Source organism: Berghia stephanieae, chromosome 2, assembly GCF_034508935.2.
Source record: "Berghia stephanieae isolate SIO BIC M18660-M18661 chromosome 2, UCSD_Bste_1.3, whole genome shotgun sequence".
Classification (NCBI taxonomy): domain Eukaryota; kingdom Metazoa; phylum Mollusca; class Gastropoda; order Nudibranchia; family Aeolidiidae; genus Berghia; species Berghia stephanieae.
Genome location: NC_088361.1, coordinates 68,484,710 through 68,507,552, shown reverse-complemented (window position 1 = coordinate 68,507,552; position 22,843 = coordinate 68,484,710). Strand labels below are relative to the sequence as shown.

At 33.7% G+C, this 22,843-nt stretch overlaps 2 protein-coding genes across 9 annotated transcripts in view; one reads left to right on the top strand and one right to left on the bottom strand.

Annotated features, from left to right (window-relative positions):
- Positions 1 to 3,003: 3,003 nt before the first annotated feature.
- Positions 3,004 to 17,954, bottom strand: LOC144965400 (osteoclast-stimulating factor 1-like). Its single transcript, XM_078900712.1, has 8 exons — positions 17,276 to 17,954; positions 14,027 to 14,073; positions 12,109 to 12,223; positions 10,803 to 10,894; positions 9,067 to 9,186; positions 7,779 to 7,857; positions 6,891 to 6,980; positions 3,004 to 6,655 (listed from the first exon to the last, which is right to left on the bottom strand). The coding sequence occupies exons 1-8, from the start codon at positions 17,325 to 17,327 to the stop codon at positions 6,597 to 6,599; spliced, it is 654 nt and encodes a 217-aa protein (XP_078756838.1). The 5' UTR covers positions 17,328 to 17,954; the 3' UTR covers positions 3,004 to 6,596.
- A 503-nt stretch (positions 17,955 to 18,457) lies between these two features.
- Positions 18,458 to 22,843, top strand: part of LOC144965399 (uncharacterized) — a 64,728-nt gene continuing 60,342 nt past the window's right edge. For 7 of the 8 annotated variants that reach the window (XM_078900708.1, XM_078900704.1, XM_078900709.1 and 4 more), the window contains exons 1-2: positions 18,458 to 18,604; positions 22,803 to 22,843. The exon at positions 22,803 to 22,843 is cut by the window's right edge and continues 315 nt beyond it. The gene's annotated coding sequence lies outside the window, so the exon portion shown is untranslated. The remainder of the gene's footprint in view (positions 18,605 to 22,802) is intronic. The other variant, XM_078900705.1, reaches the window with a different exon arrangement.

Here is a 22,843-nt window from a genome sequence, read left to right as displayed (position 1 = left end):
ATCCCCATTTCTAAATGTTTTACCTATCTCTTCGATACTTGATATGGAGAGGTATGTTTGTTTATCATTTCATCTCTATTATTGAAGAAGTTGAAGATACTTTTTTAATCTATAGGTTGATTCAAAGATTTACAACAGACAAAGAGATGATTATAATCTAATAAGTCAGGAGTTAATAATAGATTATTTAAAAGATTTGTTTTTCCACATTCTGATTTACCAACAATCAAACCTCTTTTTGATTTAGGAAACAATGGAGAATTATTTCTTTTTGTATTTTTCCTCCCAGTCTAAGTAAAAAATGTTAGTCATTTTAAAAGGGGTAATTTGTAATCTACTCATCGAGAGCTTTCATTTGATTTATTATTCGATATGTTCTTGTAATCTTGCCGTTCATGCATGAGCATTACTAAAAATAGACTTTCTTTCTATATCAAATTAGCAACTAGCTTGACTCCAAAATGTTTTGAATTTTCTCTATCACAGCGCAAAATACACACTATCACACACACTCCAGTACCTCCTAATATTTATTTTTAATTTTCTTACACTTCCCCTAATCTTTTACCCCATCTCAGTTCCTCCAGTTCCCCCTAATAATTATTTTTCTTCCTTACTCTCCCATAATCTACAACCAGTGGTCAGTTCCTCCAGTTCCTTTGAATATTTTCTTTTCTTAAGTATTTCTAGAGGGGCCCTTCAGGGAATCAGAATCTGCTAATTAAAAAAATATTTTTTTGCTTGCCCTAATCTTTAACCCCCTCTCAGTTTCTCCAATCTTTTTATTTTTTGCTCTGAGGGTGTTTTTATCGAGGGGCCCCTTGGGGAATTTTTTATTTTAATGTATATGTCATCTCCCGTAGGGGGGTACTGGAGGTGTTAGAAAAATATTATTTTTGTTTTCTGAGATACTTGCTCCCAGGATTTGTTGTATTTCAACTTTTTGAATGACAAATAAATCTGTTTTCTTGTATTTGTGATCTGTAGGGGGCGCTATTGGAGGCGCTATTTTAAAAAAAATTGGGGTTTGGATTATCGAGTAGGTGAGTGAGTGTCCGCGGGATAATCCAAATCCTTTACTACTATCAGCCCTTTTAAACCTCCTCATATAATCCTGATTGACAATTGCATGTTCTTCTCTTTTACTATGGTTTCCCTTTATTTTTTAGCTGTTCCTGAATCGACAACAAGCTTTTATTGACAGTTTACCCAGTGATGCCAATATAACATTAACCGATCTGCAAACAATAACAGGAAAGGAGAGAGCAGAAATGACCAGCTTAAGGTTAAGAATAGAACATGAAATAATAACACCAAGCGATTTTGAAATTATATGTATAGGAATAATTATGTGTATAAATGCTTTTACATCATTTCAGTGCCAGTAAAAAGGAAAAGTGGTCAGGGAAAAATGTAGATCTGAAATTAAAAGCCCAAAAAGCATGTCAAAGGGGACTAGCTCAAATAGGGATCATTCCATGATCAACCCACCAATATGCCTAATCCGAGCAAAGGATCCTGCTATGAAGGATACACTCAAATACACTACAGTGCACTCTCCCGATAACGACCTCTCAGAATAACGACATTCTCCCGATAACGACATTGGCCCCCGGTCCCGATTTTTTTTACTATATGTTATTAGTAATAAAACTCTCTAAATAATGACATACTTTTTAGACCACTCTCCGGATAACGACATTGAGTTAGCAATAATCGGCTGTGACTTTGCTAGATACAAAAATAAAAATAGCTAAAATGTTGTTTCCGGTAAGTTTCATTTCATTCTCTGAGCCAATGAGATCACTTTGTTATCGGTCAATGAAATGTCCTACCAGAGGCACCTCATAGCCGATTCCATCGTGATCAAACAGAGACAGGAGCCACCCGAAGATGACGACGATGATGAAGATGAAGCTGCCCCTCTTGTCACGGGTAGTGACACAAATTCGGCACTACAAACTCTCAGACGGTTTGCACTGCAACATAAGGATGGTGCATCTATTTTCGACTTGTTGCATCAGATGGAAGATAAAGTTGGCCCTATGATTTACAGCAACAAGCGACAGACCGGGATTATGGATTTCTTCTCTAAATCGAAATCCGAGTTAGTTAAAAAAAAACAAAGCAAAAAAACAAAAACAAAAAAAAACCCCCAAAATAACAAAACAAAAAAACAACAACAAAAAAAAAACATTTTTAATGTGGCCATGTGTTCAGTTGTATTATTAAATACAGCTGCACTCATGCCGGTCCCAAGCCCGGATAAACAACAGAGGGAAAATGACACACAAAAAACAACAACAACAACAAAAACAAACAAACAAAAAACAACAAAACTACAGACACACACACAGTTCGTGTATTTTACATGTTTGGAAAGTCCGATCACTGATCACCCACTATGGTTGGTACATTAATGTACATTCTAAGGGTCTAACCACACCCCTTTTTCCGCCATCTTGAAATTTTCCGAATAACGACATGTTCCCGATAACGACATGCACCTCTGGTCCCGAGCCATGTCGTTATCGGGAGAGTGCACTGTATATTCAAAACTAATCATTATAAAAGTAGATAACAGAAAGATGAGTAAATATCAAGATCATCTCTCAAAAACATGAACTAGATATTTGATGTCTCCCCTGCCAGGACCAGAAAAATAAAAACTGAGCAATCTCAACCCAGAACGAAGACAGAGAGCAACATGGAAAGGGAAAACATATAGGGGATAGAAGTCACAGCAAGTGACCTCTCTGCCCACCGTGGGAGGCCAGAAGAACCCGCCCATGTGTGTATTGGTCCTAACATCAAAACATTAGAGAAAGGAATGAGGGGAAAAAAAGATTTTGTTGATCAACTTCGTAGCCACATGCTCTGTAGCCGATTCAAAAGTCAATCTGATAATGTAATCACATATATGCTGCCGTATTTGATTGAACTATAGAGAAATCATTTCATTGTATGTTATAGAAAAGACAGAATCAATCACAAAAATACATATATATTAATATACTTTATTTTACATCATAAAGTTCAAAGTTCAATTGCTGAAGACTGCTAATTATACTTTGCATATAGGTTATAATATCTGTACAGGATATGGCAAATGTTCATACAATACATTTGTTCCTTGGAAGATCAAGTGGCAGGCAACATAAGAAATGAGTGAATTTAAAAAAATCAAAATAAATATTAAAAAGAGATTTATAGAAAATACATAAATACGACCTTTCTGAAAACCAACATTGGAAAACTCAACTTAATCTTCCATGAATTTGATTTCCAATGATAAAACATTGGTTACAACTTTAAATACATAAACGAAAGGTGAGACTAGAAACCATAAAAGAATAACCTTCCGTAAAAATAGTTAAAATAATACTCAATCAGCTTTATAGTCACCTCCTCCCCCTTATAATAGGTACGGAAAACCCAAATTTAGATTATTTAATTGTGTCTTGAAGTTGCATTCAATAGGTAGAACTTTTTTTCCTGATTAAAATGTTATAAAAATTATTAAAATTGGTTAAAAATTTTAAAAGATATGTTATTTCGAAATTTGTAGAAAATCGCCCAAATTTGGACTGCTTTGAAAGCAACCTTTTGTCCGTTTTAAAAATGCCGTATTTTCAAAAACATTCAAGCCAGACCTCTGTAACTTTCTAACAATACACATCTTTTTATAAACAATATGTGTATTTTTTTCCTGAGCTCAACTCTAAGTAAAATAGAAATAATTTGCCCCCAAAGTAGCTGACAAAGCCAAAATTGTCAATTTCAACGCGAAGTTACGAAATATCAGCGATTGTGCCCCTTGCCTGAGCCGGCCTATGAGTGAAGTGAATAAGGCAAATGTTGTACTTGTAGTTTCGTTTTCAGTTGGCTGGTGAACGCAAAGCTATAAATCTTACTTTCGTATACATCATTTTAAAGCTGAAATTTTAAACTTTCTTTTGACATCAGAATTGTCCAAATTTTCCTGTATTTTTTTATCAATTTAAAGTTTTTAACTTGAAACTTCAAACTTTGTAAAATATCATAAAAATGCGTTGTTCAATTTTCTTTCTGATGCAGTCATTGACGTTACTATTAATAGCGCTGACGCGATCAGCCAAGCTGAGAGAAAAGACGACCGTCAGTTACGGTGTTCGAGTAGTGGAGCACCGGTTCCAAAATCAGAGTTTACTCCTCTTCTTCAACTCAAAGCCATGAAATAACGGCAAATCCTATGAAAAAAGCATAAACATTTTTTAAAATATGAAGATTTGAGATTTAATTTGATACCAAACACGTTTTATTTGATGGACTGAAAATGAGGAAAAGAGAGTGACGATTTGAGTTGAAATTCTCGATTTGCCAATAAAGCCATGACTCGATAAGAGGGTTTGCCGTACCTACTAATTAAGTCAAAAACAACCATTCGTAACGAGAACATTATAATCCATCCTAATATAGATATGGTACATTAGCATCATGATTATTTAATCAATCCAGAATCTTTCAGTTTCAGTTCAAAACAATACAAATTAGGCTAGATAGCATATTCTATTGCCATATATTAGGAAATGGAAAGACAAAAGGTAGCATAAAACTTTGCCTCACATGAACGGAGCACAGTAACGATAAATCTACCTCAAATTTGATTTTTAAAATATATATTATAGAAACAGTCCAGCACGCATTCATCCATACTGCTCTGAAACGTTTAACTGGTTTGAGAGATAATAAACTGACCAAAAAATAAAGACATAAAATAAAGGGAAGAGTGCATCGTTTTCGAGGTGCAGACAATCATTTAACAATACTTCCGACGTGATCATGCAATGAATTAAAGGCTAGTGAGGTATTGCAAATTGGTTTTAAAGGTCAGAATATTTTTTTTAGACCCAAACTATTAAGAACTAATAGCTATGTAAAACAAAATTCCTTAATGGAAGGAAATAAAAATAAATGATAATAATTTTAGGACATATATGGTCGTTCGTTCAGTATGAATGCGCACTGGAATGTATATAATCAAGAAATGAGAAGATAGGAAAAAAGAAATGTTACAACTCTTTTATGAACATGCAACCTATGGTCATTTATAATAGATGAAAGGAAAAAAATGTGGAATTTTAAGAGCAAATTTATCATATTTACAAAATTTACTTTTCTTGATCCCAGAGGTTTAAAAAACAAAACAAAAACAACCAAACAAAATGTCCCTACTACAATAATCAAACAGTCAACCGATTAAATTTGAAGTTTCATGGCTTAATGGGGAGCAGTATTGAGAGCAGAATAAAAATTTATGAATCATATGACAAGGTACAAGACAAAACAGGTAACAGAAAATTACAAGAATAAAAATATCACCCCCTCCTTAATTGATAATTTGTTGTGATGACCTTTTACTTGTATTTTTCTATATAACCCAAAATCACCATTGTATCCTCATGAATGCTTTTTCTTTAACCAAACCCCTATCAATGTAATCTAATGTGGCAACTAAGAAACTTATAGATCCAATAAGGCCTCAGATTAAACAAGAATGAAAATCTGTTTGCTTTTGTATGATTAAAATATGAAACTGATTGATGTTCATATCAGCACCTTGCAGTCAAGGTAACTTTGTATACAGCGGGAACCAGGTCCTTTTCTCATTTTGGTCCGTCTGTCTTGAACACCATTCCACAGAGCATCCAGGAGTCCAAATCATTGTCTGTGTTCAAGAAATCCTTGAAAACATTTCTTTTTTGATGTCATGTACTTTCTATATTGTTTTGTGTTGATGTAAAGCGCCAAGAGCCTCATGGTTGAGGATACTGTGTGCTCTATAAGAGTCTTTTATTATTAATATTTTACATTTGGTCCACTTTACCAATGGCTTAAGCAGAATGGGTCACACCACACAACAACAAGATTCTTATTTTCATTTGCTGTAACATAGATTGAATTTTAAAATAATCAAAAGGAAATCTAAAACTTAAATGCCATTGGTATTGATTGGACAATGAGAATCCATTAACCAACCCCATACGACAAGCCACCAGGTGCAATATATGGTGATGTTTTTAAAAATGATTTATATGAATACAATTTCTTTACCTGGCTACATTTAGACAAAATTTGTGTTTTCAAAAATTTACTTCTATGACTTCCAATATCTCCTATACTTCCCTTCCATTCCACTCAAAATCCAAGAACAAATTATGAATACTATCTCATTTGAAGTAAGTGATATTATTAATGGATTGAGAAAGTTTGAAGGCAGGCATGCTGTTTTTCCTTAAAAGTCCTGATCATAAGATTATTACCTCCCCCACTGCCCCCCCCCCCCCCCCCCAAAAAAAAAAAAAAAAAAAACAAACAAAAAAAACAAAAAAAAAAAACAAAACAAAAACAAAAAAACAAACAAAACAAAAACAAACCAGAAACAAACAAAGACAATGATAAAAACGACAACTAACAAAAAAAACATAATCCACACACACAAAAAAAAAAAACAAACAAAACAAGAACAAACAAACGATATCATAATGTCATAAATGATAGTATAAGATCATGAAGAGAGATTGATATGAGTCAGTCAAAATACATCTAAAATACATCTAATCGGAGTCCTCCTCATCTTCATAATCGTCTGCATATCTAGAAGCCTGAATCCCAGCTGTGGAAAAAAATATATATTAAATGAAAACCTAGAAAGAAAAAAGTAATTCAATTACACCTATTATTGATAACAAAAAAAAAAAGAAAAAAAAAAAAACAAAGAATAATAATGCAATTGTAATAAAGAAGCCTCAAACACCTATAAATTTCTCTAATTTTTTTTTATTTTTACAAAGTGGACATAGAGAGCTTCAAATTCAAATTTCTAGAAACAAAAACTATATTTAAAATACCTGCTTTACGTAACATTGCAGCAATCTCAGGATCTTTGGTCAGGTCAACAGGAAGGCGGTTCTCTTTGTTGTAAATATCCACTCTGGCACCTGAAATAAGATTGCAAAACATGGATACTTTTCTTGTTCTACTTCTCTGAGTATAAACAGTACTCCGAAGAATAGTAAAATCCATAATACTGCTTTGATGGTATTGAGTGCACACATACTTTGTTTTAAATTATAACACGATATACAGTAAAACCTGACAGTATCATGATCTTCACTCTTTTTGTCAAGGAGAGTGATGGGTTGACTTAAAAAGCTACAATGTGACCAAAATGGTAAAAGCTGCTCAAATTAAGTAGAATGGAAAGTCTCCAAAATAATAATAAGAGAAGATGTTTCAAACATATTTATCAGCACAGTTAAAGAAAATGATATAAAATCAAAAAGATTTGAAATGTAGGACAAACACATGCTATTAGAAGAAAGGAGATATAGGTTACATTATGATTGAGTTCGAAACCTTGAAGATGGGCGACATGACTAAAGTGGATGGTAAGAATTTATTGCTTTGCCATGGATGGAGATTATGTTAATGAGTTCTAGTTCTGACTTTTTTTATGAACTCACAAAACTGTGATCCTGAGTATATCCTGAATGTGCATAATATTATAATAAAACATACATACATTCTTTGTACCTTCAGCTTTTTGCAAACAAAGTCTTGCACATCACTTTTAAATTTTTGTTCGTGGGTATAGTGAGTTGTGTTTGGAAATTGGTAGATAGCAGCATTCAGTGGTCTAGTTGTTTTTATTTAGTGAATCTGTTTTTTCCATGCAAAATGTTGCTATAGCGAAGCTTTACTGTAGTGTAACTGTTTTCAAGAAAAAAAAAACCTACCCTTTTCTAGAAGTAATTTCACTGCCTCTGCATGGTTTTTCCAAGCAGCAGAATGTATAGGGGTATCACCCAATTTATTCTGAAAAATAAAAAAAAAATATTCATAAGTGGTTTTGAAGAAAAGGTCATATAATATGTTAAATTATAGAGAAGCTATAAAGCATTTCAACCAGTTATGGTAATGGTAATGAATTTGACATATGACACATCATGATAAATCAAGGGGCACAGCAGGATGCCAGCAGACTGCGACCCAAGAACAGCCTTACACTGGACTCCAAAAGGAAAAAGAAACCGAGGTAGACTAAGGAAACCTGGAGAAGAACTGTACAGAAAGAACTTGGGCAATCACATGCTGTTGCCTCAAGCACTGGCCGGTGAAGAGAGAATTGAATGAGTGAGTAATAAAAAGGGATTGTACTGTTTGTTTTAAAGAATGCTTGCAACCTGATACACTAAAAATAGCTATATTTGTTTGTTTTTAGGTGTTTAATGGCGCTTTCGACACTAATTAGGTCATTTAAGCGCTCGTTTCTGTCTTTTATCAATATTTATCGGCCTTGAGGGGCCATAGCTGCTCAATTGTGTACTGTTATAATAAAATTTTAATAAAATCACAATAGTTACATGTTTGTTGTTTAAAAATATTTATTTAAAATTTCTGCAGGAGTTCACATTCCTGCAGATACTTTAAAATTGTAAGCAGATCGACTGACTGGAACAGACACTTCAAGTCCCTGTTTTCATAATGTTGTGACCTTATTTGTTCTAACTCTGTACATTCAATTAAAATATGTTGAACTGTGAGGTCACAGTTACATCTTCTGCAGAGAGGTTTTTCATCCCTCTCCATAAGGTAACGGTGACTGAGGGCAGTATGTCCGATCCGGAGTCAAGTTATTTTGACCTCGTCTCTTCTTTTTAGCCCAAGAAAAAAAAATCAAAATCTGAAAATAACAATTAAATTTACAATCGATGTATATTTAAGGCATAAACTCTTTATAAGCACCAAAAAAAAAAAAAAAAAAAGAAATAAAGAAAAAAATAAAATAGAATTTATTGTAAAACAAATGATGTTGAAAAGTTTGAAAAGCAGTCTGTGTACACCAGTATTTTGATATTTATAACAAGCTTTGAGATTTCTTTTAACAAAATAAAAATCTGTTTCAAGTAAAAAATTGGAAGTTTCACAATATTTTTTAAAAAGAAAAGATTTATTTACTATTTTACTATAGATATTTTGCTATCTAGACAGTTTATAACTTTACATTCGTCACACAAATCTTACCTGGACATTGACTTCACAGTTTGCAACACTTAACAAAGACTGTAAGCAAACTATGTGACCGCCATGTGCAGCCCAGTGAAGTGGTGTTGACCCAGCTTTGTCGAGAGCATTCACAGACACCTAAATGATGAAAAAATAAAAATTAAAACGAGATATCCCTTTCTTATCTCTATCAAAGAACAGTAAATTGAATAGGTAAAAGACTGAAGGATCATGAGATGAAAAGGTGGCTTTTGGATAAGTAGATACCAGACGAATCAAAAGCCATCTGACATATGAAAGGCTGCCTTTAAAAAGAAGAACAAACATAACAGACAAACTCAGACCAGGGCTGGATTCATTATAGATAATTGTTAGAACTCATCACAATCATCATTATCCTCACAATCATTAATATCATCTTCTTTCTTTAAACTGCAAGCCACATCTAGTGTAGTAATCGCAGATTTACAAGGGTTAAACAATTTGTTACACATGTTCATATTCATTCATCCAATTTAGTTTAATCAGCTCTTAAAATCATAATACTCTCTACTACACTTTGTGACAACTTATTCCCGGATCAAATTGCAATTACAAATAATGATTGTGTACGACATTGGGATTTGATCATGGAAATGCATACCTATCAAGGCTGGTTTGCATTGGGTCACAACCTTATTAATTTAATTTAATTTTCTAGGCAGTGAAAGGTGCAAGGAGGTAGTAAAGTTGACTCTCCTCCTAACCCCTAGCAGGAAACCAACAAGGATTACAACTTGGAAATCAGGATCATGTATGAGTTTGAAATACCATGCAACTAGCTAAGAAGATGAAAAAACATTATTTTCAAACTCGGGAGAGACCCTATTATACTCCGGACACCAGGGAAAGGGATCTATCCACATAGTTGCAGATCTGATGCTGACAACAAGGTAATTAAGAGTACTGGTAATTCTGGGAGAACCCTGCAGTTTCCAGAAGGGTTGGCAGCTATGGTCAGTGAAAACGATAGAGGGGAAGGCCAAGTAATCACTGGAGGCACAACCAGAGAAGAAGACAAAAAAAAAAATGTAAAAAAATGGAAGAAAGTGCAGAAAGCTGACAAGAATCGTATTGACTAGAGGAATGTCGTTGATGAACTATGCTCCTGGAGAAGCGAAAGGTCTAAATAAGTAAATTTGACAGTCCTCAAAGATACAATGAGACCTTACATCATACCACTCTAAAAAGAGACTTGGTTTGATAATACTGCTGATCCATAGTGTCTTAAATTTATTTTTTTAAATTTATAGATAGCATAGTAACAGTGCTTATCCATAGTCAACTCTCTTGCCAGACTAAAAGTCTGTTGAACAATATTGGACATACTGGAGGGTTCATTTAATGTGGTCTAAAGGCAACCCAGTAATAAAACAAGAATTGGTGTTTGATAAGTTATTCATCTTAGGAACTTTTGTCACACAAAACTCTGAATGAGGTGTGTGTTTGTGTGACAAGGATTAACAACCAAGCCTAAAATATGAGACATGAAACTTTTAACTTTTCAATATAACATAAAAAGTTTTATACAAACTATAATAAATTGTTTGACATTCAAATTGATTGCTTTAATCAAGACAAGATCATTATTTGTTACAAAAGTGTTATCGTGTTTATTCTTCTCTTTATATTGCTCACCTCGTGAGGAGGTTCATTCTTTTGCATTTAACAAATTTACGATGTGAAAACCTAATGTCAGAAGGAGGAAAGCTTACCCTGTTTGATAAACATTCCTTCATGAAGTCTATATTTCCTCTCTTTGCTGACTCATGCAAGGGATGATCGATTGACTCTGTGCTCTCATCAACTGGAAATGAATGAGATATTTACAGTTATGTTTTTCATTTAAGGTGAAAGAGAACTGACTTTGAGAAGCCCAATTATTTCATTTTGTCAGTATATTATTCCTCGAGTGGCTAATGTATGAAAAAAAAAATTACCATTTTTGATGACATGATGATATTCAGGCGTCAAGGGGTTTTTTTTTTAAATAAATAAAATCCATGGACCTGAGAATGCCAGTTGTAGTGAATGTTCAGTCTATAGGAAATATTTGGCTTCGTTATTGAATCTAATCAATTTAATATAAAACCCATAGTTAAATTTAGATGAAGAGAAGAGAAAAGAAGAAAGTGTGTAAGTGTGTGTGTATGAGAGAGAGAGAGAGAGAGAGAGAGAGAGAGAGAGAGAGAGAGAGAGAGAGAGAGAGAGAGAGAAAGAGAAAGAGAGAGAGAGAAAGAGAGAGAGAGAGAGAGAGAGAGAGAGAGAGAGAGAGAGAGAGAAAGAGAGAGAGAGAGAGAGAGAGAGAGAGAGAGAGGTGTCTACTACTATTGCTTGAAAATGGAAAGACAAATTCAATTGAAGTGAAATAAATTCCAAGAATTGGAAGCAAATTATGACTGAAATGCACACCTTGAGGTGAATATGAATAAATAAAGGAATGCACTATCACCCATAGATCCAAAGAATTCTGAGTAAAATTTCAGCATCTAAGACTTTCATGAGCTTGAAACTTAATTTCTCACCCAAAACTCGCTCTGCCTCTCCCCTCATACCATTTCGATGAGACTCTAAGCATGCCAATTGTTATCACTTAAGACTTTATGACAGATGTACATTGTCGATTACATCACTGAGGTGTCAATTTGTTTTGTGCAAGGGAAGTAATGAAGGATTAGCGAGGTGTGAACCATGCATTACTTGTAAAGTATTTTGATGGTTTCTGTTATCTGTAATTGTCAATCTTTTGTATTAAAAAAAATGATGGTTCATTCTTCTTAGTTATTCAATTTCATCTCGTTTTGTAATTTTTAAGTAATGGCCAGAAATTTTAGCATGCCTATAAGCATGGTCCATTTTGATGAGTATGTTTATTAGGGTTAATTTATATTAGGAAAAATTATTTTTTGCGTCCCAAGCATGCTTATAGCCAGATTGGCTTATAAACAGAGACCACTTATAAGGTTTACAAATTTGCTCTCCCACATTAGGATTAGAAAGACGGAATGAAGAAATACAAACCATAATTGCTGGGGATAAGGCCTTCATTTTGACCACATTTTGCTTTCCACCAGTTAGGATCTTTCATGTCCAAAATGTAAAGAATGTCACCTTCATCAAAGGTTAATTCATCAGCCTAGAAAAAAAACAGTATGCCAAGTGTTTAACAATGTATATAGAGAAGAAAATAAAATCTCTTAAGGTGAGGCCTTATAAATAAAAATAAAGTACAAAAGACATTTGTACAAAATTTTTAACATGGCAGACTACTTATATTGATTAATAAATTGTATTTTAACTCTTTCAGCCCTGGGAATGACTGAGGGGCCAGATGTCCGAGCCTGGAATTTTAAACCTTATTTTAAACATTCATTAACAAAAAGGTTTTCAAGGTATCTCCTTCAATTTTTTGGTGTAATAACAATCAATACTAGTTCTAAGGGACTGTAGAAAGATAGGTGTAAGATCAAAGGGATGAAAGCATTTTGAATAGTGTCTCTAAAATGAGTAAAAATTAAAAAATTAGGGAAAGAGATGAAATAGGGGTATTCTTATATTATAATATTAATATTATCACGTATAGTAAAATATCATAGCTCTATACCTGGGACAAGCATCGATCAGGATGGTGCTTGATTGCGAAAGTGAAACACAGACGTTTCACCATCTTGAAAAAAGTGAGAATGTGTCAAAGATGAAGCTTGTTTACCTACAAGATGTTTGTCTGAAGAGATTTCTGATAGCTCACTTGGTAGAGCACTATCAAAGGGACTGAGATTGATCCCGGTTGCAGTCCAAATCTGTTTTTTGACCCCTTGAGCACCCAGCAGTGATTGGGTCTATTAGATCTGGCGGAAAGTACTTTGCAATAGACTAGCATTTTATCCAAAGGGTAGCAAGCAATTGCTTCACACTACAGAAACTGGGACAAACTCTGGCTCAATGGGCCTAATGGTTCTGAAGGACTACAATTGTTTGAATGAAACAATCTATTTATAAAACTCGTGGAAAAAGATTGGTCATTTGTTCATGAATGATATAATAAGTCTGATTCTCGAAAACTGGCCAATCAACAATCAAACAGCAGTTTGAGCAGTATAAGTCTGTCACAGACATATGTGTGTTCAGTGAGAAATAGCAGAAATCAGGGATAAATAAGCGAGCAGGGCTGGTTGAGTTAAACTTGAAAGTGAACAACCTAATTCTTGTAACGTAAACAATCATGCCCATAAATTTGCAACTCGCAATTTTTCAGATATTGTCATGACTTATTAATCTTGTGAAAGTCATTTCACCCAAGATGAAATTAAATTACGAATAATATCAATGTACAGTGAGTATTTATAAAACAAATGCCTGTTGGTGTATAGCTCAAGGACTATTCAATTAATTGACATGTATCTTGTCTTACATCAAGAATATGGATCTTAGATAATAAACTACTCTATAAAAATAAAATATGTCTTGCTCAATACGTTTTGTCAACCTTTTAGTATGACTCACAATGACCTCATAAAAAGTGATGGACTAGTTCTTTTCTAAACCAACTTTGAATAGCAGTCTTGACATCTTATTGTCTTCAAAAGGTTGATCTTACAGGGCTTTTTATATAGCCTTAAAAAGACAAATAGGCTAACTTCGGAGAATAAGATTATGTGATAGAAAGGTCTGTTTTTTAGAGTTTTTAAAAACCTTACAACACACATGGGCCATTTAAGCAACAGGAAAAGGAAGACAATAGGCTTAGATAAAGAAGAAACAGACGTAGATGATAAGAGAATAAGAATGGAGGCAAATTCTCATTAAATTGGCAAAATAAGGAATGTTTTTAAATCAAGGTAAAAGCTTTAATATAAATCAGATGTCAAAATGAATATTAACATATCATACGACTCTGCTTTCGCAGTAAAATATCCACATATCATCAATATCACCTCACCTGTTGTGCTTCATATCGGTACATTGCTCTCACAACTTTCACATGACCTGAAAAAGGTTAAGGTAAAATATCAGTCAACGGAAAATACATCAAAGATAATCCAAATTAATCTCCATCATATAATATAGGTGGTTTTTTATGCACCTCCGTTGGAGGTGTACAAAAATGCACTGTTTTTATGCATCTCCAATGGAAGTGTACAAAAACGCACCGTTTTTTATGCACCTCCGTTGGCGGTGTAAAAAAAACGCACCGTTTTTATGTACCTCTGTTGGCGGTGTAAAAAAATGCACCGTTTTTATGCACCTCTGTTGGCGGTTGTGGTTAATTAATGAAAATCGAGAATCAAAACAATGGTCAAATTAGGAAATTTTTAACTTTCACAAATTTATCAAGGTTTGCTCTATAATATGATGACAAATTGAATAAATAAACGTCTGACAAAATGTCCAAAGTGAAAATACAAATTGAAAGAAATGCTATAACGAGGAGCTTTCGGGAGGCCTCCCTCTTTGTTCTCGGCAAACTTTTTCTTTTTTAAAAAACTGGTCTGCACACAGGAAGAAAATGATGTCGGGTTGAATTCTAATGGTCTGGATGCAGAGGCACATCTGTCCCTCAAGGAAATCGCGGCGCTTGCGGCCGCAATTTTTCATGTTCTTTAGTCACATATAATCATATAATGCTAAACATAGGAAAATACTACTGCCACCGTCACACAAAACTATTAAAGATGCTATTTAATAATAGTTTTATTGCTAACATCAATCTATTATATATATATATATATATATATATATATATATATATATATATATATATATATATATATATATATATATATATATATATATATATATATATATATATATATATATAATATATATATATATATATATCATATATATATATATATATATATATATATATATATATATATATATATATATATATATACATATATATATATATATATATTAAAAAAAAAAAAAAAAAAAAATTATTATGGGTGTTTAATTTTAATATACAACCATAAACATAGATTCATGTAACTCGGAAATAGAAAGTTGTTATGGTCGGTCCCCTCGACCTCGTTATTCCCAAGTTCCACTGTATTATTATGATATATAGATGTACTTGGAAATATAATAATAATAATAATAATAATAATAAGAATAATAATAATAATAATAATAATAATAATAATTTAAAAAATTTATGAGCTTTTCTACCACATAATTGTTAGGAATCCATGCATTTGTGTAAGTGTTGTTTTTTTTCTTGTTTTTTTTTCAAAACCTCCTGGTGGCATCCCCTGTATATACCTGGCATATTTCTTTCCTGTGTATGCAATGTCAATATCAATGTAATTTAATGTAATTTATGGACACAATACTGTATAATACATACCAACTAAAATTGGTGGACTGTGCTTGTCATAGAATTAAAGCAAGAATAAATTATTGTGCACTGTTTATTGAAAACAATGTCTTAAATTTGAAATTTTTCCTTGCACTTTTTGCATTTTTTTACATGCAATTTTTGGAATTTTGGGTGTTTTCATTTGCAATTTTATATGGGGACAGGCACATACGTTACAGTTAGTATCCTGGCTTCTGATTGGCTAATGCATACGGTGAAAATAGTCTGTCAGGCTATTATCACTGTACAGTGAAAATAGCCTAAAACACTATTTTCACCGTACGGTGAAAATAGTCAGTCCGTATTCATATAGGTGGGACATCAAACGTTGTAGGTGAAGGTGTAGTTTGATTTCTAAAAATACTTCATTTCACAATTTTTACATTGTCCTAACAAAAAATCAATTGTCAATAACCTCAACAGACTCCATTCAATTGTATAGACAGATAGACGTATAGAGTTAAAGTTATAATTATAGTAAGTAAGAAGAGTAAGAGTCCTAGGCTAGAGCCAGAGCTCTTCGTTTATCCCGTATCAAAACCGCTGTGATTATCCCCCAGACACCTGTCTGGGGATAACCAAATTTCGTTATCCCCAGACACATATTTGAAACTCCGCTCTTTTAAACAATTATCCACATTCCAGAATATGGAATGTTTCCGAATGCAACATAGAAATAAGGAAAGTTAATAAAATATCTATAAAAACATAAAATTAACCAACATTATATCAGCTGTTACTACATATATACACAATATGCGTCGACATCGAAGTGGGTGTCATGGCCGAATGGTTTTGTCGTCTGACTGTAAGTTTTACCAGAATCGACGTTGTGGGTTCGAATCCTGGTTCCGCCACTTTAAAAAAAATAAAAAAATTCTGTCTTGTTTTTACAGAACGTTACAAGGGATAAATGTCCCATCCATCCTCCCCCCAACTTTCTTTTTTTTTTTTTGTGCGAGTCTATTCTTTTCTCCTTTTTGTTCCGTTTCTGAGCATGAATTTCTTAAAATTGTTTTTATTAAAAAAAATAATTATTGTTTTTATTTTTTAAAAAATTATTGTTTGTAATTTTTTAAAAAATTATTGTTTGTTTTTATTCTCCTCTATCTGACCATTTGGTTGCTCTCTGAATATTTCTGTTTGTTTGCTTTTTAATTATTTATCCTTTTTAGACACTTTTTGAGATCGGAGTAGGGACGAATATGACAATTTGTTAGAAACTAGAAAGGAACTAAGAGAGAGAGAGAGAGAGAGAGAGAGAGAGAGAGAGAGAGAGAGAGAGAGAGAGAGAGAGAGAGAGAGAGAGAGAGAGAGAGAGAGTTAAAAAAAAAAAAAAGAGGTGGGGGGAGGGTGGATGGGACATTTATTATCCTTTGCACCGTTTTGTAAAAGGAAGACAAAATGTAAAAAAAAACAAAAGCGGCGGAACCAAGATTTGAACCCGCTCGATTCCTGTAAAACTTACAGGGCAGACGACTAAACCATTCGGCCATGACACCCACTTCGAAGTCGACACATATTGTGTATATGGAGTAACAACTGATTTAATGTTGGTTAATTTGATGTTTTTATAGATATTTTATTAACTTTCCTTATTTCTATGTGCATTTGGAAACATTCCATATTCTGGAATGTGGATAATTTTTTAAAAGAGCGGAGTTTCAAATATCTGTCTGGGAATAACGAAATTTGGTTATCCCCAGACAGGTGTCTGGGGATATCGAATTTTCATTATCCTCAGCCTCAGACAGGTGTCTGGGGATAATGACAGCCTATCAAAACACCGATTATTTAGGGTATTATTATTTGTGGTACATTACAAACCTGGTTTAGGGATAGGAGGAGGTGGTCTTACTGGTCTTGGTGGATTGGACATTTTTCCTCTAAGATGATAATTGTAGGGAGTTGTTGACAGACCCAACGATAAGTGTCTTTCCTTGTACAAGATCCTGCTCTTTTCATGAATTCACGGAAGCTTGTTTCTTATTTCTAAACTTTTCATTGTAGTTGTACTGTAGTTGTGTTTAAGTGTAAACAACGAAAATCGTATCCGAACTATAAATATCCGTTTTAAAAATGATATGTTAGTTTCATAAATATGTGAAAGAGTTCAGAATTAATGAGCTAATGTTTCCACCTAGCATCATCAATTTCTTTTTTTTTTTTTCAAATAATTCATTTCTGCATGACAAAATCATGTATTAAATCTACATTCTTTATAATGACAAATGCAATAAAATGTCAACAAGTAGTTTTTATATCGATACCGAGAAATCAAAATGTAAACACACGGAAGTAAAAACAGAACATCATCTTCGATAACAGCTTGAAAATATTACAAGATAAACATATATCAATATCGATAAAACATCACTATCTAAATATATTGTTTTTCAAATATTCAACAGAAGTCTTGATTTGAAAAGACAACTTTGAAATAAATTTTTAATTCGAAGAACTGGATGACCAATGTTTTGTTTCGTTTATTTCTACAACCGGAAGTACTTCTACATATTACCCAGGGTTGCCAGTTTGGCATTTTAAATGCCAGATTCCAAAAATCTGGCATTTTTGAAAACCGTTTGGCATTAGAAAAATCATTTGGCATTTGGCATTTTCATTTGGCATTTTCTTTTCTTGTATATTATACTTCAAATGACACCTTTTCTTAATTATTTCTAAACGCGTAAAAACAAACATCTTCACATTTCTTTTTCATTCTTAAAATCCAACCGTGGTGTAGTGGTTTAGCACTCCACTTAGTAGTCAGTAGGTAAATAATTACCCCAACAGGAAATTTAGTATAATTCAAAAAAAAAAAAAAAAAAAAAAAGAAAAGAAAAAGAAAAGAAAACACGCAAGCCACCAGGATATGATAGTAAATTGTCTATCAAAAGTGAGTAGTTTTCTTAGTGGGGGTGGGAGTCAACAGACTTTGGCATTTTTTTGGAGTGTTTTGGCATTTTTTGAGTCTTCCCCTGGCATGTTGTTGAAAAATAATCTGGCAACCCTGATATTACCTTGGAGAAAGACGCCGCACCCGTTGTAACTTGCAACATTTTGAAAGCGAAAATAAGTTTTGAATTTGTTTACCTACATGACATCCAAAACCGGATAAGTAATGGAACCAATGGATTGAATGCTTGTTTTCAGGTAATTTTTTTTTTTAACAAATCATTTTTTGCATTCTTGTTTTGATTCTTTGAAATAGTCATAATTCGATGGAAACACCACCACAGAATCAGAAAAGAATTAATTGTTGACGGACTGTCCGCCAGTAGTAAGTCGTAGGTTGATAATTGGTTCAGTTCAGTTCACTTCGTCATAATTGGGTAATCGTTATTGACAGATGCATCTATTTTTTAAATATTTTTTTTTTTACAGATATCGCCCATATAAGTTGTTACACAGAATGCCAAACAAGTCATGGAAAAAAGGCACAAATACAAGATCTGTAAAAATTTAAAAAAACACAAAAAAACACTGTCACATGAAATTTGTGCATATAATTTAGGCTAAATCAAAATCAGTAAAATTTAAGTGATCTTTGAAAATAATCCCAGTGCCAGATTATAAAAAGAGAAAATCAAACCAATAAAAAACACAAAAATTTAAAAATAAAAAATTTAAAAAACCGCTCAGAAGCAGAACAAATAATTATCCTGAGAAATTTTAGTAGTGGCAGATTAATTCCTGCGTAGCAAAAAAAACGAAAAAAAAAAACAGAAAAAGATGAATCGGAGAGGCGATCTAACCCACTCGGCTCAAGAGCCACATACTTCTACATAAGCTAATCTTAAATGTTTGTTGGAAATTTTGCTACCGATTTGGAACAGAATGTGGATTGTGGACAAATTAAATTTCCTTGATGTGGGAGAACATTTTTGCCATTTTGACGCATTGTTTCCAAATTCCAAAACCTTGCATTTTATTAACGCAGTGGCTATTTTTACAGTCCCGTAAAGATGGTTCTCGGGGCTATTTTTACAGTCCCGTAAAGATGGTTCTCGGGGCTATTTTTACAGTCCCGTAGCGATTTTTACGGTACTATCATTTTTATGACATATAATTTGTGTTTTTGCATAAGTTATGTTTACAGTACAGAACAGCCCGTTTTCTATCATCAGTGGGCAGGTTAGGTTGTATGTCTTGAATTTATTTTCTGTCAAACAGACATAATATAGATCTAGTAGTAGTTTATTAAACACTGAAAGTGTTTAGTTCCTGCTTGAAGTCGACACCCCTCAAGATATGATACTTTACAGGTTTGGCTTTTGTTGATACTTTACCAGTATTAACCAGCCAGGAAGGACTAACGGTTTATACAATTTTAAAAGACGCAACATTCAGGGTGTAGTCTTCTCATGTGAGAGTGGGTTCGAATCCCCTTTCAGAAAAGAGGCCGTTCACAAACCAATTGGACACATTTTGACCATTTTAGAACCCCCCCCCCCCCCCCATGTGGATAGTAAAAATGCACATTGCGAAACACCCCATATTGTTCTCTTGAATAATAATTTTAAAAAAGAAAGTAAATAATGATGATGATTCTCTACCATGGGCGGTCATGATCCAAAAGAATAGAGGTGCCCAAGACTGATCCTCATTAGGGCGCCGAGGTGGAGAGGGCATTTTGCTTTGTCCCACCATCGCGTTGCTCCTACTCCTTTACCGATTGACCCAGCGATTGTTACGACCAGACAAGGGTGGTCGCTGTATTGCTCCTCCCTTCACAGTTAGGAGATTGTTTTATTGTTCTCGCCAAAGCGGTGCTCACCTTGTGGTCAGACTCTTCTGCCTAGGCTTTGAGGTACTACTAGGGAAAGAGATAGATTGAGAAAAGAGAAAGGAAAAAGAGAGAAGAGAGAGAGAGAGAGAGAGAGAGGAAGAGAGAGAGAAAGAGAGAGAGAGTGGGGGGGGGGGGGGGAGAGAGAGAGGAGATAGAGACAGAAAGAGATTGGGAACGAATGAAAGAAAGAGAGGGGAGAGAGAGAGAGGGAGAAAAAAGAAAGAGAGATAGGGAAAGAAAGATGGGGAAAGAAAGAGAGGGATAGAGAAAGAATGAAAGAAAGAAAGAGGGAGAGAGAAACAAAGAAAGAAATAAAGAGAGAGAGAGAGAGAGAGAGAGAGAGAGAGAGAGAGAGAGAGAGAGAGAGAGAGAGAGAGAGAGAGAGAGAATAAAGAAAGGGATTGGGAAGGAATGAAAGAAAGAGAGAAGGAGAGAGAAAAAGAGAGAAGGAGAGAGAAAAAGAGAGATATAGAAAGAACGGGATAGAGAAAGAATGAAATAAAGAGTGTGTGTGTGTGTGTGTGTGTGTGAGAGAGAGAGAGAGAGAGAGAGGGAGAGAAACAAAGAAAGAAATAAATAAAGAAAGGGATAGAGAAAGAATGAAAGAAAGAGTGAGAGAGAGGGGGGAGAAAGAAAGAAAGAGGGACAGAGATAGAAAAAAGAGAATGTAAAAAAAAAGAGAGAAGAGAGAGAAAGAGAAAGAAAGAAAGACATAGAGAAAGAATAAAAGAAAGAGGGAGAGAGAGAGAGAGAGAGAGAGAGAGAGAGAGAGAGAGAGAGAGAGAGAGAGAGAGAGAGAGAGAGAGAGAGAGTGTGTGTGTGTGTGTGTGTGTGAGAGAGAGAGAGAGGGAGAGAGAGAGAGAGAGAGAGAGAGAGAGAGAGAGAGAGAGAGAGAGAGAGAGAGAGAGAGAGAGAGAGACTGCTAACTCGCCGCACCTGAACGAAGTAAGTGAGTTTTAGAGCTAAATTAGCGTCTACTCAGCCTATCTATTACTATTTATAAATCTATTACCGCAAGTCGTAAAAATAGCCACGAGAACCATCTTTACGGGACTGTAAAAATAGCCCAGAGAACCATCTTTACGGGACTGTAAAAATAGCCCCGAGAACCATCTTTACGGGACTGTAAAAATAGCCACTGCGTTTTATTAAAGTCATTTGGCATGATGGGTGTCCTGTAATTCAGGACAAATGTGAGTCGTTTTTGACTCAGATATATATATATATATATATATATATATATATATATATATATATATATATATATATATATATATATATATATATATATATATGGGGGCGAAGTGTCCGAGTGGTTAAGGCATTGCACTGTGATCCGGATGACCTGGGTTCAGGCACTTTCGTTTTTTTCCATGAGCAAGATTATTAACCCCAATTTGCTCACTTGGACAACATGGGTGATTCCTGTTGACATCAGACATCTTGTTTGATGAATTATCTATATTCCTTCGTGGAATGCCTAGGCAACGATATCTTATGATATTGTGGTGCAAAAGCATAGTTTTGTTTATTTTTTAAATATATATATATATCTACATGAACCCAACTTTCTTTTTACATGGAGTTATAGAACACACCTTTAATTTTAGTATACCCTTTTTCACTTGCTTCTAATTTTTGTTCATTACCCATCTTCTTGTTTCACAAATTAGACGGGAATGAAGATTTGTTAAATTAAAGCTTGTCTACTGCCTTTTCTGTAAATTGATAAATAAGGGTTGATATGTACAGTCACCAATGGACACATACATAATGTCTCAAGATCATTGATATTTCTCTTCTCAAAATATGTGTGTTGGAGTGTGCGCGCATAGAAATTGTTTGAGTATGTTTTATCATTCTTGCTGCAAGGTTGCGGTTATGGGCACTAAATTGTCCCTTGAAACTCATGCTCTAGATCTAGATTCAGAGTATTTTTAGAACGGTGGAAAATTTCACATTTATGAAAGAAAAGGAGTTGCAATCTAATTTCAACTGCTATAGTTGAATCTATAGTTGAATTAAATTGTCAGATATTTTTTGTCAAGAATATTGATAAAGTTTTGAATCATTTCCCTTGGACTTTGAAACACTTATTATTTTAAAATGTTGTTATGATTCAAATTTCATCGATGACTTTTGAGTTCAATCAAAAGGTTTAAAAGGTACCTGCAAGTCATCAAGCACTGTAATAATTTTTCAAAATTAATTATTTAGTAGTATATGACCTTTTGCTATTTACATTGACTGCCTAATTAGTTGATGATTTTCAGCCACTTATGTGGTTCAAGTAATATTCAATGTCTTGTATTGCATTGACATTTTTCTTTTCATTGTAAACCATTAATTATGACATCGAGGTTGCTTGTATCCCCAAAGGCTTGAAACTTCCTTGAAGAATATCTTGGCAGGAATATTTATTGACTGCAATTGAAAAAATATCAATTAAAAATATTGTCTTAGAGACAAGTCCTTAATCATACCCTTACTTTCAAATCATTTTAAACTAAATGGAATCAAGAATAATGGTACAGCTTTTTTTCTCTTCTGAATTAAATTCAGGATAACAGGATGAGCAAGAAAGGTTGACATGAAATATATTG